Source organism: Lepidochelys olivacea (genome assembly GCF_965140295.1).
Source record: "Lepidochelys olivacea isolate rLepOli2 genome assembly, chromosome: 15".
Classification (NCBI taxonomy): Eukaryota; Metazoa; Chordata; order Testudines; family Cheloniidae; genus Lepidochelys; species Lepidochelys olivacea.
The window spans coordinates 24,016,510-24,033,236 of record NC_140425.1 but is presented as its reverse complement, the minus strand read 5'-3'; the positions used below and the strand labels follow the sequence as shown (position 1 = coordinate 24,033,236).

At 43.5% G+C, this 16,727-nt stretch overlaps 1 protein-coding gene across 3 annotated transcripts in view; it reads right to left on the bottom strand.

The window, feature by feature from the left end:
* Nucleotides 1–16,727, bottom strand: part of LOC311531629 (transmembrane protein 132D-like) — a 386,634-nt gene that overhangs the window by 133,613 nt on the left and 236,294 nt on the right. For all 3 annotated transcript variants that reach the window (XM_084649164.1, XM_084649165.1, XM_084649166.1), the window contains one exon: nucleotides 206–389. In XM_084649164.1, coding sequence (XP_084505290.1) covers nucleotides 206–389 — 184 coding nt within the window. The remainder of the gene's footprint in view (nucleotides 1–205; nucleotides 390–16,727) is intronic.

The window sequence follows — 16,727 nt, the reverse complement described above, 5'->3', positions numbered from 1 at the left end:
TAGTTATTAGTACTTTTGAATGAAAATTGTAATTGGTTTTCTCTGATCAGCTAGCAACAAGGTAAGAACATTGGACTCAAGTCTTAAGAAAAACCTCATCATTGTAGTGGAGCTCTTCCCTACCCTTTTCCACAGAATGTATGTACTTTTGCTGCCATAGTTGTAAGCAACATTCAGACCTCGCAAGTAATGGGCAGTTCCTTACCATGGCCAAAGGAAGGACTCCTACAAGATCCTTCTGGTTTACATAGATCTTGGAGACTCCTAGATCAGATGTCGTATCCCCAGGATATTCAACCTGCCACGTGATCAGCTGGGTCCCAGGTAGATCACTTAGGTCTTCAATTTCAAAATCAATCTGCATGATCTCTGAGGAAGGACTGCCAGCCCTGGAAAAAAGAGAGATGCCTTAATTCAGGTGAGTGACAAACCAGCAATATAATTGCATCTATACTAATAAATCATTGGATTATTGCTCTTCCTAAGAGAGGATTTATGGGACGTAGGAATTAGAAATCAATTAACTATTTCCATGTATTATCCCAGGATTTTAGTGCACTTTACATACATTCTCTAGGCCTTGCACCACCCCTGCAAAATTGGTAGCTCAGTACTATCTGTGCTTTATAGATAGGGAAATGGAGGCAGAGAGAGGTTAAGCGTTGAGGTTAAAGTCATAGGGTGAGTTAGTGGCAGATCCAGGAATGCCTGACTCCAAAGCTCTGTGTTCCAACCATCAGATTATATTTCCCCCTTGTTAAAAGCAACATGCAAAAGGAATAACCTGGAGGCAGTTGGCCACTGAGATGTGAGACTGTTGTAGATCCTTCCTTCGAAGCAGTTTCTGTCCTTTAAAAAGGGGAGGATGGAGGAAACTGGAGGCTATTTCTGGCTCTGCCCCTGCCTTACTGTGACACCCTGGGCAAACCCTCTAACTCTCTGTGATTCAGTTTCCTCCATCTGTAAAATGGGGACAATAGTGCTTACAGCTTTACTTCCTCAGGGTGTTACAAGGCTGGGTTGATGTTGGCAAAGCATTCTGGGATCTTTGGGTAAAAGGTAGCAGAGAACTACAATGTTTTATCTGTGATATCCCTGGATCATCTGCATTAGAGTGTCTGATATATCACCATTACAGTGCTGTTTATTTTTATGGTGTATCTTTTGTACACCGTGTTACAAAATCCATTAGAGAGCAAATGAATCACAACCAAAAGGGAAAATGGAGGCTGTACAGGAGAGATTTAAAGTGGGGAACTGATCAGGGGCTCAGAGGGTTAGAGCCTGTAAACCTTGTGATAAAATCAGCTACTGCATAGGAAACAGCTTGGTAAAGATTTTACTGCACGTCTTGCTGAGATGAGATCTATGGACCACTTGCTTTCCTAAAGACAGGTTTCAAAGTAGCAGCCGTGTTAGTCTGTATCCGCAAAAAGAAAAGGAGTACTTGTGGCACCTTAGAGACGAACAAATGTATTTGAGCGTAAGCTTTCATGAGCTACAGCTCACTTCATCGGATGCATGCAGTGGAAAATACAGTGGGGAGATTTTATATACACAGAGAACATGAAATAGTGGGTGTTACCATACACACTGTAAGGAGAGTGATCACTTAAGGTGAGCTATTACCAACAGGAGAGCTGGGAGTGGGGCGGGGGGGAACCTTTTGTAGTGATAATCAAGGTGGGCCATTTCCAGCAGTTGACATGTTCTTGTCAACTGCTGGAAATGGCCCACCTTGATCATCACTACAAAAGGTTTTTTGTTTTTTTCCGCCCACCCCCGCTGGTAATAGCTCACCTTACCTGATCACTCTTGTTAGAGTGTGTATGGTAACATCCATTGTTTCATGTTCCCTGTGTATATAAAATCTCCCCACTGTATTTTCCACTGCATGCATCTGATGAAGTGAGCTGTAGCTCACGAAAGCTTATGCTCTAATAAATTTGTTAGTCGCTAAGGTGCCACAAGTACTCCTTTTCTTTTTGCTTTTATAAAGGGGCCCCAAAAACCTCAGGATGTACAGTGAAGTTCCCTAGCACTGCAACATTTTGAGGGATATTGAAGCTGACAGTGATTTTACCCCTCAGCCACTGAAGGCCATTTAGTGATCTGTAACGCAGGTGTGTAGCGGTGAATGGTGAAGGTTGAATCCATTTCAATGCAGGAATGAGACCCGACAGCTTGAAAGGAAGAAAAGAATGTCACAATTACAGACGGATCACAAGCTGCTCAAGCAACCCTGTCTCAGAGGGCACAACTGGAAGAGAGAGAAAACAGCAAGCAGCTGATGGGAAAACTTTTAATGAAGTAAGCTGTAGCTCACGAAAGCTTATGCTCAAATAAATTTGTTAGTCTCTAAGGTGCCACACGTCCTCCTTTTCTTTTTGCAGATACAGACTAACACGGCTGCTCCTCTGAAACCTTTTAAACCTCGCAATCTTCCCTGGTTGCTGTAGGAAGAGAGTTAAAACTAGTCATCTCTTTGATCAGAACCAGTTGTGACAAGAGCCCCAATTCAGGACTGCTCCCAAAATGCCCAGGGCTTTTATCATTTCAGCGCTGTTCAATTCCTTGTCTAAAGCCACTGCTTGGAGATTTTAATCGGCAGACCGCTGAAAGTCTGGACTCTAATGGATGTATTGAGTCATCGCTGTCACACAGAGACTTTTAAAAAAGGAGAATTTGCATCCACTCCACACTTGCAGAATTAATGTCGCTGAATAATTTTACATTTTATTCAATTGCTCATCACTTTATGTCAAACCCACGAGAGTGCAGTTTGCAAACGAATACTGAATGCAACCATATCCCACCCTGACCTTAGTGGGACCAGAAAACTGCTTTATGCAGCGGCTGCAATTGAAACTCAGTTAGCCTTACTGTATAAACAGGAGCAGGCCGTGCACTACCCATAAATGCATGATACTTATCTTGCTTTGTACAACACATGCCAACTCTACTTCTCTTAAAGAAACAAATGTAATCATTGTACAGAAGCATCCTGGCTCTGAGCTCTCTTTCTTTAATCTTTTCCTGCACCGGTGGCCACTGCTACTCGTCCCTGGCTCTATAGAATGGTGCTGTCACAGGCAGCGTCTCCTGTCAGTCACGGATATAATGCGCTACTGGGGAGGTTAGCGTTGCAGAGGAGATGGCATGGCAGTTGCAAGGAGAGGATTAACAAAAAGAAAGAATGAAAACTTTTCAAGATATGGAGGGGATTAGAAGGCAAGAGGGAGAAGTGAAAGGCAGAAGAAGAGAGGGGAAGATGAAGGAGAAGAGAAGGGAATTGGAGGATAGGATAACAGAAAAGTGGGAGAGGTTAGAGAGGAAGAACAGAGGAGTTTTCCATTCTCTCCCTCACACACCCACACCTTTTTGACTCCTTTTAAAAAATATTCTCTTCACCTTCTGTACACTTACTTCCCCCTTCCTGCCTCTATGCCATCGCTCTCCTCCTTAACTCAGATGCTTACCTGCAGGGTCCTTAACCACCTGCCTAGCTTTAATCCCACTGACATCAATGGATCAAGTGCTAACAGTTAGGCTTGTGATTTTGTACTTTGTTAAATCGGGCCTCAATTTTTACCCAACAGGCAAAACTCTCCCTGCAGTCAATGGGAGTTAAACCTGAACAAAGACTAGGTAAAAAAAGATGAATAAGGATATTAAGATTTTGCACATTTTGTGGACTGGAGGTTTTTCCCTCTTTTAGACTGTAAGATCTTTGAGGTAAGGGCTCATTTATCATACTCATTTATAGCACCTACCCCAGTGGAATCCAACTGGGTTGAGGCATTCAGGTGTTGGCACAATACAAATATTCAATAAAAAACAACAACAAGAGGAAAGGCCCGTTTGCTAGGAAGCATCTTTGCACATTTTCCCTTAAATACTACTGCAGGCCAAAGTAAAATGAAATGATTTTCATACCCTCTGTGATATTCTCAATTGTCAAAGAACAAGAATGACAACACAGCAATGCCTGTGGAAATGGGACACACTGTCAGCCCTACAGCTGGCCAAAAAATGTTTTTTTCTCCCCACTGAATATTCATATTTCCACTGAAAAATTTGAATACTTAAATATTTTGTCTCCAAATCAAAACATTTCTGTTAGGAATGTTGCCACAGTATCTCCTGGGAGTTGTAGTTTGGGATTCTTCATATTCCTGTTTCTCCTGTAGGCTGGGCTCCTTGGTTGGACTTTATATCACCATGGTCTCCCCTTGAGAGTTTTAACCGTTCACAAAAAACTACAATTTAGTCAAAAACCCAATTTTCCATTGAAAAACAGTTCCAATCAGACCTAGTTAGCAATGAAAGGCTCTTTCCCTTACTCCTTTAATTGACAGGTCAAGACGTTTTTTAGCGATCAGTAAGGATCTCAACATTAATACAAAAAATGTAGAGAAAAGTATGAAGGGTTCTATGATCCATGCTCAGACCAAGCCTAAAACTACCCAGTCAGGAACACACATAAGACGCACACAGTCATGTCTGCTTCAAGCAAGATGTGATCTCAGCAGTACAGCACAGAAACAGGGGGAAAAACTTTTCATTAATAATACAAAAGCTTCAAATGCTTGATATCTCTGGGGCTGGTGACTTCCTTGGGGCTATGTTGCCATCCTCAAGGGTTCAAATATGATGTTAGGCCCCGCCAGAATGAGGAGATTTTGTAAACCACAGGATTGCCAAATTAAAAAATGTGGGGGTCTTTTTATTTGCTTTCTGGTTTCTGAGCCTTTTGAGAGCACTCACTTTACACAGTCAAGCTTTTCTTTGCAACCATAAGGGATAGACACTTACCTAGTTTGTCTGGTTAAATGAAAGCTGTGATTCTCATGCATTCTCTTGATTTTAGCAGCTAAGACTTAAAGATATTGCAAGACTGTGATGAAATCTCAAGAATTAGCAGCTCTGATGTTGACTTCAACCAACCAACCTTCTACATTTATAATTAGATGGGGTAATGTAGTCTGAGCTCAGCTGTGGCGTTGAACCCCCAGAGAGTATGCAGCATACATAAATGCAATGGACCAGGAGACAGAGTTAAAGCTAAGAGCTTTTTTCAATACAGTTGACCCTATAACGTGCGCAGTCTCCTAAACAACCAGCAGTGCAGTCAACCCCCTGGCTCCTTTGATAAGGTTAGAATATTAAAATGAAACCAATCAAAATTATTACCAGCTGTCTCAAGGTAGCCCCAAAGGTCTCAACCCAGACAGGGACCCCAGAGTCAGCCTCTGTTCCAAAAAGGGGACAATCTAAATAGACAGCAGAAGCAAAAGACTATTATTTCCATTACACATGAGTAATTGAGGTCCAGGAAGATTAAGACTTTCCCCAGGTGTCACAGGAAGTCCAGAAACCAGTATTCCCTGAATCCTAGTCCAGTTCATCAAGCAAAAGACCATCATTCACCACTGATATATAACGTGGGACATCCAGTAATAAATTAAAACTTAATTTTATCCAGTGTCATTTTAGCATTAAATATGCAGCAATGGGTGGGCTGAACGGTCATTTTTCTTTAGGAATCAGCCTACGACATGAGCCAACCGGCAAGAAAAATTGCAAAAGAATGAGCCTGCTAATCATGAAATGGTGGTGCTTAAAAAGATTAGACCCATCTCGATAAGGCATGATTCAGCAGAGCTGGTTGAATAATATTTGCTGAATAATTTTTTGATTAACTTTGCGCTATTTTTAAATGAATTATGCAACACAATTTTCCAGCTGTAGAGGTCTCTCCAGGTGGTGTTAGTTGGGCAGTAATTTGATTTTTTTTTCCCTTCAAAAGGGAGCAAAGAATGTGCAACAGCTTGAATTTAACATTAAATATAAAGCACAAACTCCCCATCGAGTTGGCATTTCAGTTGAGAGAGCCCTGTCAACGCTCCGAACTTCTCTCGACATAATAAATCCAGTCGTTATTTGCCACATTATGCAAAGGAAATGATACATCAACACGGAATTCATTGCAACCAATCTAATAATAATCCAATACATTATTCAGCATGACACTCAGTAAACATCAAGCACTTTTGAAGTAGCCCAATCAAGAAACAATGGTGGAAAATGGAGAATTGAAATAGAGAGAGATAAAGGCACCAGTGAAATTAACACAAGTGCTTTGCTGGCTCAAATCCTAAGGGACTTGCCCAAGTCCCACAGGAAGCCTATGGCAGGACAAGGAATTGAACCCAGATATCCTGAGTCCCAATGCTTCAATCACAATATTGTCCTTCCCCATTATCAATATTCCTAAATAAAGTCATAGCTGCTTCTTTGGTATGACAATTTCTTAAAAACAGAGGTATTGTGTGGATTGTACATCACTAAGTCTCTGACACATGAAGACACTTACTATTTGGCTGAATAATATAATATGTTACTAGCCAAATTTCCCATTTCTCCCTCAGATCTTATCTCAAAATACCTTTAGACAGCTTCCATCACTGATCTCCACTCTGGAATTATCTGCTCCCTCTCCTGTGTAGATTATATTTTGAAATACCAGACACCTCTGCAACAGCATTCCTAAAACTAAATACAAGTAGAAACCCAGGTAGAAACCTGTCATTGGTGTAATAGTCTTCCCTCAAAAATAGTTTTCTCTTTCTGTGCCTTTTCATCTTGCCTCCCTTTCTCCATGATTTTGAGAGTAGATGGCTCAAGGGGCTTGATTCACTTCTGTGTTCATCTAAATGAAAGTAATTGCATGGAAAAGAGCTGAATTGTGCCGGCATAACACTGTATTAACAGTGTGGAAAGAGGCCCAAGGTTCCTGCATGCAAGCAGAAAATACAGGGTCCAACCTGCAAACATTTACTACTGAGAGCAATCCCAGTGTACTGCAGGATAATTCATCGCAATTAGTCTGCGCTTGACAGTAAATGGCTGCACAGTCAGGCACATAACTAATGAATCACAAACTTTGGCCCTGATCCTAAACATTCATATTCACATCAATACCTGAAGTAGTCCTGTGAGTAAATTTACTCATGTGCATAGATATTTGTGGATTGGACCACCAAATTCAAACTGTCTCATTAATTAGCCATTTACCTCCAAGACAGCTAACCATATGGTGGAACTCATCTGGACCCCATTACACAAGAAAAGTCTTATTGAATTCAATAGGAATTTTGCTTGAAATTCAACATCCAACAGCGTCTAACATAGTGTTTCTCAGAAGGCACTGATAGTGTTTCTACCATCTAAAGCAAAGAAAATCTCGCTTTCCCACTCTCTGCACACTCCTACTGTTTAAGATGAGGTACTCTCGGTCAACCTCTTGAGACACACACACAGAGACGAATTATCTAGGTTTATCACTGCTATCATTGATAATTTTTACTCTTACATTTACAATAAAAATAAGGGGAATTAAAAAAAAAAGTGACTTTGAATAAGGGGTCGCCAACCTGAAAAGGCTGAGAAACAGCGGTCTAAGGCATATCAGTCTTTAGGCTCAGTCTCTGTGTGGTGTAATATTTTTCCAGGATGCGTTACTATTTCTGCATTCTCATAACACACGCAGCATTGTGTTACCTGATGCTCCATGACTCCAACATCACTCACTCGCTTTGATGCCTACCTTGGCCATTTTACTTTGGAATCCAATATAACGAATTACAGTCTTAAATCCAGAATGGAAAATCCAATAAGTTAACACATAGCCCATTCCACACTTCCAAGGTGAGATCCATAACACATTCCTCTTTATACCTTGCTTATTAGCATCCAGACTGGCTCCTGAGCAAATGAAATTATATATGGGAGCCGAGCTACATTTCACAAGACCCAAGGCCATGATATATTTCAGAATTAGGAGCTCTTCTGCAGTCTGCCAGAGTGTAGCCAATAAATGAGAGATTACTGTCATCTGTGGAAGAACCTCCTCTGCTGTGAATTATTCAACATCTATTTCTGTGAAGTGAAGAAAATGGCAAAAATATAACATTATTTTAATCTAACCCCCCCCCCACGATTTTTCCCTTATCCAAACATACAGACTTTTCCTGCTGACTCTAGAAATAAAAAAGAGAAAGAGAAGCTCTCTGTTTTCAGGAAGGTGTGTGCATTGGTGGGATGAAATATTTATCGACAAGACCCTTCCCATATCTGTTTTCCTGTCAATTTGTAAAGCAATAATTTCAAACAGAAATATAAGAGACCATCCAAACTGAGTTTTTCCTCCTTTTTGAGAAGCACTCTATTGAAAAATAGATTCAAGTGGCTTGAAGCTTCTGCTACTGCTTTCCAAAGGAGGGTGATCTTTGGGATCCTTTGTGTGCTCTTTTGGAAATACTTGGATAGCCTGGTAATGGACACAGTTGCACAGTCTGCATGTAAGGAGGGACTCAGTCTCCCATGTGGGAAACAGATCACCTCCACTTCCTCTGGATTCTAGATAGGGGCGGGAGGCATTCTCCACAGGTTGCATGGAGGGAGTGGATGGGGAAGGGAAGGAGATGATAGGAGAAGGCAGGATCAGGGGACTGTGCATCATTTCCCACCAGCCCTGAGAAGCTAAGGGCAGAACTGTAATTAAACCTCAGGCATTCCCTTTATAGTCAGGCACCTTCTTTACAGGGGTCCCCGTGGCTCTTACTGGCTGCAGCATCCCTGATAGCGCAGCTTCAAGGGAAAGAAAGGCAGAGACCCAGAGCCAGCATGGAATCACTGGGACTTTATGTGGATACCCCAGCCTCTCATGGTTTTTCTGGGATCTGTGGAGTTACTAGGTGGCAACCTCTGCCCCCAACAGAACAGATGGGGAGCACTACCCCAGAGGAGAACTCTGTGAAAGGTTCCTTCCCATTAACTGCCCCCCAGGACAGGCTCCACATGCATTCGCACACACTGAGGAGTGCCATATGCACTCTCACCCACGCACACAACACAAGCAGACACAAACATGGAGACCTCTCCAGTCCCATTTACTAGAAGGAGGATTCCAGACCTGACTGCAACTAAGTAGCGGTGGGTTATCTAGATGTCCATGAGCCTTCCACTCTGCTGTGTTGCAGGAGGAGTGATCTTGTAAACCACTGTGCCCAAGGTTAATGGAAAGAAATCATTAAGGTGTGTGATGAGAGCGGGAGCTTTGTAAATTCTCTGTGGCCATCCTCACCAAAAAATAGATTCTTAAGTTGAAAATAAAGGATCTGGGGGAGTGCTAAAAAAGCTATGTGACAGGGACCGCAATGCTGAATAGGTTTTACTTAAAGCTGGAAGTTAAATGATAGGGCTCTCACCACGATTTGCCAGCTTATTTTCAAGACTGTCTGGCCTGCAGCAAAACCAATAGCGGCTGATCGCCAGTTCTAAATGGAAAACTGCCACCTCTATTTTCCATTCGTTCAGTTGCAGAATTCCATTTGCTAACTACAAAGGATTGGTGAGCTTTAGCACAACCGAGTTGTTTAAAATGTAGCCATCTATTTCAATGTCATTAACATCCACTGTGTTTTCACAAAGAAAGGAGACCTTAGTGGAAAAAAAAGCACACATCACCAACAGCAGCGGGCTTAAAGACTCAGCTGAGAAATAAACATCTGAAATTAAGTAAATTCTACAATGACTTTGGAAATTATATATTCGGATCTGGTGTAAATTGGCAGAGTTCCATTGACTTTAATGGAGCTGTGCTGATTTATACCAGCTGAGGATCTCACCCTTATGTACATATACATCTATATACACACACACACACGTATTTGTGGGTATGGCGTATATCATCAATAATATATTTTATATTCAGATGTGAGGCACACACATCAGAGACAGTATACCTCGCACAAAAATTGGGGAAGTGGTAAATAATGAAGAGGACAGGTCACTAATACAGAGTGATCTAGATCACTTGGTAAACTGACATTATTCTTGACATTAAAAAATGACACATTATTTCTAGACTGAATTTATGCATATTTATGCATTTTAATATGCATTTTAATATGGCTCAATGTAAATGTATAAATCTGGAACAAAGAAGTAGGCCATACTTGTAGGATGGGGGACTCTCCTTGGAAGCAGTGACTTTGAAAAAGATTTGGGGGTCCTGGTGGATCATTAGCTGAACATGAGCTCCCAGTGTGAAGCTGTGGCCAAAAGAGCTATTGCAATCCTGCGATGCATAAACGGGAATCTTGAGTAGTTGGCACTGGTGAGACTGCTGCTGGAATCCTGTGTCCAGTTTGGGAGCTCATAATCCAAGAAGAATTTTGGAGAGGGTTTAGGAAGAGCCACGAGAACGATTAAAGGATTAGAACACTTCCTTATAAGCTAAGGAATTCCTGCTAAGCTAAATAGTCTTGAGCATCTTGAGTCTAACAAAGAGAAGGTTAAGGGGTGACTTGATTAAAGTCTAAGTATCTACATGGGGAACACATATTTAATAATGAGCTCTTCCATCTAGCAGAGAAAGGCATAACACGATCCAATGTCTGGAAGTTGAAGCTAGACAAATTCAGTCTAGAAATAAGGTGTCATTTTTTTTATGTCAAGAATAATTAATCAGTGGAACCCTTTATCAAGGATTCATCAATGACCATTTTAAAATCCAGATGAGATATTTTTCTAAAAGATCTGCCCTAGGAATTATTTTGGGGAAGTTCTACGGCCCGTGCTATACAGGAGGTCTGACTAAATGACCATCATGGTCTCTTCTGGCCTTAGAATCTATGAAAGAAAGAAAACGGAGCTTTATGGAAAGCCAGCCCTGAGCACTAAGGGTCTCTATTTATCCACAGATCAGATACTCCTGGACCTAGAGTACAGTATGCTTTGTCATAATCCTTCCTCAACATATCTCAACCCTGATCTGAAGTGATCAATAGCAGGCATGAGAGGATGGTTCATCCTCTTGCCCATTCAGTGCTGGTGTCACTCCTGAGACTGCCAAAGTAGGGTGCCAATTGGTCCCCATTGTGTGATGGGGTTTTCAAGCTATTCTTGGAACTGTACTGAGACCTTTCAACTCATTTCACAGAGAAAACCAAACATGTATGCTCGTTTTTATTAAGATGACTTAAAGTGCAAGTAGAATGCCTTTTTGGGGGCAGTTTTGAATGCTCCATTAGCAGGAAGGTCATAGAATCAGGGAGTTTCAGGCCAGATCATCTCGTCTGACCTGCACATCACAGGCCACTAAACCTCACCCAGTTATCCCTGCATGGAGTCCAATACCCTGTATTACACTAATGTATTCCAGCCCTCAAGAGACTAAATTGTTGTGTGCCACAGGCAGAGAATAGGAGGGACTGAGGTGAACCAATCAATGCCTGAGGCCCCTGGAGTGGCAAGGAATGAGCTGGTAAAATATATCCAGCAACCTGCACCCTATGATGCTGAGGAAGGTCTTTTTCTTAATGAAGGTTACAGTATAAAATAATAGACTACTTTTTTAGAAGAACTAATTATTTTGGGGAAATAGCTGTTCTTCAGGCCCCAACGTTGACACTGCTGATCCAGGGCAGTTCATTTTCACGGCCAAACGAACAACTGCTGTCCTGACCGAGTGACAGCGATGATGCCAGACATCATTTCCATTCTATTGTGCCATACCTAGGCTGTGGTGCATCAGTGTGGCCTTGTTCATTTCTCAAGCAAAAGTCCCAGCCAATAGCAGCGCTGCTTGAGCAAGGGATGGGTGGAGACACTGAACACAGCCTGTAATCAGCAATCAACGAGCAATATGCAGGTCATTACTTTGCAGATCCAGAGATGAGCACTGTATGTCCAAAGTAACTTGAACAACTCTTCAGTGTCAGGTACTGAGATTTTTTTTTCTTTTTTTTTAAAACCAAGAAATGTTGTGGACAATAGAGACCGTAATGGTGACACAACAAACAAGGAGAGAAATTTGGGTGTGGCTAACAGCTGGAGAAATTGTACGAAAGCTAATAAGGGTTAACACAAAATTTTTAAAGAGAATCAGAAGCACCAAGTTAGCCAGTGGGTCACTTTGATCCCAACATTCACAATGTCCACTGTTGTTCTCTCTCTTCCCCTGCTCCAGCCATTCTATAGGTTCTTAGGACTCTAGCAGACCTTTCTTTCCTCAGTAAACACCTTGGGATACGCTGACTGCCAGGATGAAATCTTATAGACAGGATGAGGATACAGGTCCGCAGTACAGTCCTGGGTCCTGTCACATCAAATCACAGAGTCTACAGTACTTTCAGCACAGTACTTTCTGTGCTGAAAATTGTGTAGGTTCCAGGGCATCTAATACTCATGTTTTCATTTGTCAGTTATTCCACTAAATCAACCAGCGTTATTCTTTCTGGATCTCAACTGCTGCCAGGTTTGTCAGCACTTTGTTTTTTTCCACATGGGGCTAAATCTTCAGCTGCACCTGAGCCCTGCTTAGACAGCTAGGAAAGGGAGAGTTGACAAAGGGTGCTTTACACCATCTTTGCATCCCTCTAATCCCAGGGCCTACTGGGAGTGAGTTCAGCACCGAGCATAATTTAGAGCAGCCCCAAGGCAAAGTATGCCCGCTTCCTCCCCCAACATACCCTCTGTACTTGGCTCAGTTTCCATATCCCTGCAATCTTTGGCTGTTCTACTGGGAATACCAACAAAGAAATCAATTAGTGCCAGTTGTGACAGTGGTTTCTGTGCCATGAGAAAGCATTCATTAGGATCTGTACTAAGGCCAACGAATTAATTTCAGAGCAGTCTGTCAAACAGTCTCCAGCTAAGGGCAGCATGAAAGATAAAGCAAGATGATTTATGCACGTGCACCAAGCAAGCTCAGCCACCAGATGGGGGACTCTGAGCTGGTAAGGTCCACTTTAATGTCTGTCCACCAGCTGTCAGGCAAGCTGAACAATCTCATACAGTCTTGCTCATGCAGATGTTCCAGAGACTGGCACCTCACATCATCTGTTGTTAGTGCCCCCTGAGCAATTCCAGGTGATGGAGTACATTTCCCACTCTGGATCTTCCCTTGCCAAGAAGAGGAAGCTATTTCAAAGCCCCAAATCTGGAACCACTGATGCATAAAGATACTAAACACTACCAGCTGCTCTGTGGGCCTACAGTCCAGCAGGAGGATCCCGTTAGGATGACAAGAGTGTAGAACCCCAGCTCATCCTGCATTGTTATGTTGAAAGACTATTGGAAGCACACAGGGGATTCAAGGCAGGAACAAAAGCAAGGATTTGCTCCAGTAAATGGGTTTGCTCAATGAGACCTGCATGTTTATTGGTTAAGAAAAGCTTGTTTCCAACTTATACAGTGGAGAGACAGCCAAGGACCAGTTTATCGATGTGAGAGATAATTCGCTCTTCTAGCTGAGTTGAGCTGATCTCAGCAGGAGAATGAGGAGGGAGTGGCAACCTTTTACCTCTTGGTTTGAGGCACTGCTGGGGACCCGCACAGTCCCAGCTTAAGAAAGAACAGCCCTCAGGGCTGGAGCACAAACCACTGAGCCTTTGTCCAGAATAGCCTGAGCACAACATGCTCCAGCCATGCTCACCCCATGCTGCTGCCACAGGGACATTCTGCTACTGAAAGGAAACTTATGTGGAGCGTTAAAACCTGATTAGATTCAGCAAAGCTGCATCAGATACAGCAGACCCCCACTGCCGCTGTGTGGGATGGGGCAGATAACTCCTTCCTGGCCAGTGTGGGGCCTAGCTAGGGCCTGTGGACACCCCTTCCCTGCTACACCTGCAGTAATTGTCGAGAATGGAGAGGGGCCTTAAAAGGGAGATGCCCAGCTCAGTCTGGGGCTGACCAGGAAGGGGAGCAGAGCTCTGCTTCTTCCTCACCAAGGGATTCTTGGTTCCAGGCAAGAGCCTAAGACAGCTTCCCACCTGAGCAAGCCTCCCAGTGGATGGGATGAGTGGACCCAGCAAAACTAACAAAAGGGACGGGTCACACAAAGGGTGGGGTCCTGCTGACAAATTCTGGGATGACCCCAGATTTGAATTAACACAATTTTCCTTTTATTTTGGACTCTTAATACTCCCGAAGGGGCGGGACTCATAGCAGGAGGGTTAAAGCATCACGGCACTGGACCTGCGAGGGGTGGCGTCTAACCATCAGGGACCCAGACCTGGGCGAATCGCATCCTGCCAGGCCACTTTGGCAACCCAGTTACAAATGTGGCGGAGAATGTGGGCATTGACCTAGTCCATGCAGAAGAGAGCAGGTCAAGACTTAAGAAAAAATCCAAAGGAAAATGGTTCCTCAGCTGCACTGACACAGAGCAACTATTGAAATGGATGGTGGAGCAGAATGCTCAACACCAGTGGGCAGCATCCCCTACAGCAGACGGTCACCCAGCGGCGGCAGCTGATCTGAGATTTAGTTGTTCAGCAGCAACAGCAGCAGCTGTGCAGCAGGTCATGACCATATTGCAGCCTCCCACCACAACTGGGCCTTCCAGCATGGATCCAGCAGGGGCCCAGGTCGTGGTCAGATTAACAAAGATGGGACCCGAAGACAGCCCAGAGGCCTTTCTTGAGGCTTGGAACGCAGCGGCACAGTGATCGTCCCCATACCTGCCCAAGATGGCGGTAAGCTGTCTATCATGGGAGTATGCACAAGTCAAGATGTCCGTTTTAAACTCATTAGATATCTCTGAGAAAGTGTTCTGCCAGAGACTTCAGGAGGAGAGATATCCTTCAGGCATCTGGCCCTACAGAAACTGTGAGATTGGTGTTGGCAGTTGGCTTAGATCAGAGAGAAAAACGTAAAAGCAGTGGAAATGATTCTGCCTGAACAATTTACTCAGATCCTGCCCCTGGCAGGGACAGGAACTTGGTCTTATGCTACCAGCCTGAGGCAATGCCAAAGCCATCAAGCTAATGGAGATCTACACAGTGGCTAGGACAGCTGAAGTGACATCCAGAGAGGGACCCGTGGGGCCAAGGTAAACAGAAACTGGCCTGGGGGCAAGGGTCGACGTCCTAAGAACCCTGCCAGGATCGTCCCTCACCAGGATTTAAGAGGTCCAGGAAGCTGTATGGGTCATGTACAACTCAGATCAAGGAACTGAACCTTCCCAAGCTGACAATGTTATGCTGTATCTTCTCACACTTTGTGAGGAGCTAGAAATCTTAGGCACCTTCAGAAAATTTCCTAAATGCACAGAGTGCCCAACAAACAACCTACAATAAGGGGGCCCATCTCCAAGAGTTCAGACCCAGAGACTGGGTATCATAGAATCATAGAATATCAGGGTTGGAAGGGACCTCAGGAGGTCATCTAGTCCAACCCCCTGCTCAAAGCAGGACCAATCCCCAATTAAATCATCCCAGCTAGGGCTTTGTCAAGCCTGACCTTAAAAACTTCTAAGGAAGGAGATTCTACCACCTCCCTAGGTAATGCATTCCAGTGTTTCACCACCCTCCTAGTGAAAAAGTTTTTCCTAATATCCAACCTAAACCTCCCCCACTGCAACTTGAGACCATTACTCCTTGTCCTGTCCTCTTCTACCACTGAGAATAGTCTAGAACCATCCTCTCTGGAACCACCTCTCAGGTAGTTGAAACCAGCTATCAAATCCCCTCTCATTCTTCTCTTCTGCAGACTAAACAATCCCAGTTCCCTCAGCCTCTCCTCATAAGTCATGTGTTCCAGACCCCTAATCATTTTTGTTGCCCTTCGCTGGACTCTCTCCAATTTATCCACATCCTTCTTGTAGTGTGGGGCCCAAAACTGGACACAGTACTCCAGATGAGGCCTCACCAATGTCGAATAGAGGGGAACGATCACGTCCCTCGATCTGCTCGCTATGCCCCTACTTATACATCCCAAAATGCCACTGGCCTTCTTGGCAACAAGGGCACACTGCTGACTAGTGTAGCCAGGTATTCTTGTTGCTCCCTAGTTCAGAGTCAAAACTGTTGGCTCACTGTCAGGACCCCTAAAACTCATTTCCAGGCATGATTATGAAATCAGACAGTTGGACAAAAAGACCACAAAAATGTATCATGTCACTCTCCTAAAGCCCAGGACGGTCTATTTATAGCCCCCTACACCTCCAGAATTAGAGTAGGGCCTCAAATAGCCAGCATCTCAGGTCCTGGGACAGTCTGTATTGGAGACATTCTCACGCTGGAACAGAAGGTCCAAGCCCAACAGTTGATAGCCGCCTTCTCAGTGGTATTTTCCACCCAGCCTGGGGGAACTCACCTCACCTCCCACCACATCTAAACTGAGTCTGGACACCATGTCAGGGAGACCGAGAAGCTGCCATGGCTTCACGGCTATAGTTATTTAAGTTAGCTAGATCTAAACTTGCTTGGTTATGTCTATACATGCTGAAGTCAGACCTGTGATTGCAGTGAAGACATACCCTATATTCTAGGAAGACGCTTTCATGGAGACAACCACCAAACCTGTGTAATCAGAGTGCTTACCAGTGGCACAAACTGTTGCTTCTACTTGTGAGAGTCTCAGTATTTAAAAATCTTTATAATTGACAATGGGAAGCTGTACAACCAGCCCTTTAAAAGGAAATATTGATCCTATTGAGCTGGAGGCAGGGGAAAGGGGACCCTAATTATTATCATCAGGAAAGCAGTAATGCCAGAAATCATTATTGGATTCAATGGGTTCATAAATCATTCTCATAACAGTGAGGAGCAGTAAGTGACTATCAATTTTCACTCCAAGGCATCAGAAAATTTGCCACCCTTATTGAAATTTGTGAACTAGATTTCCTTTCATGAATAGCATAGCTTGAAAGG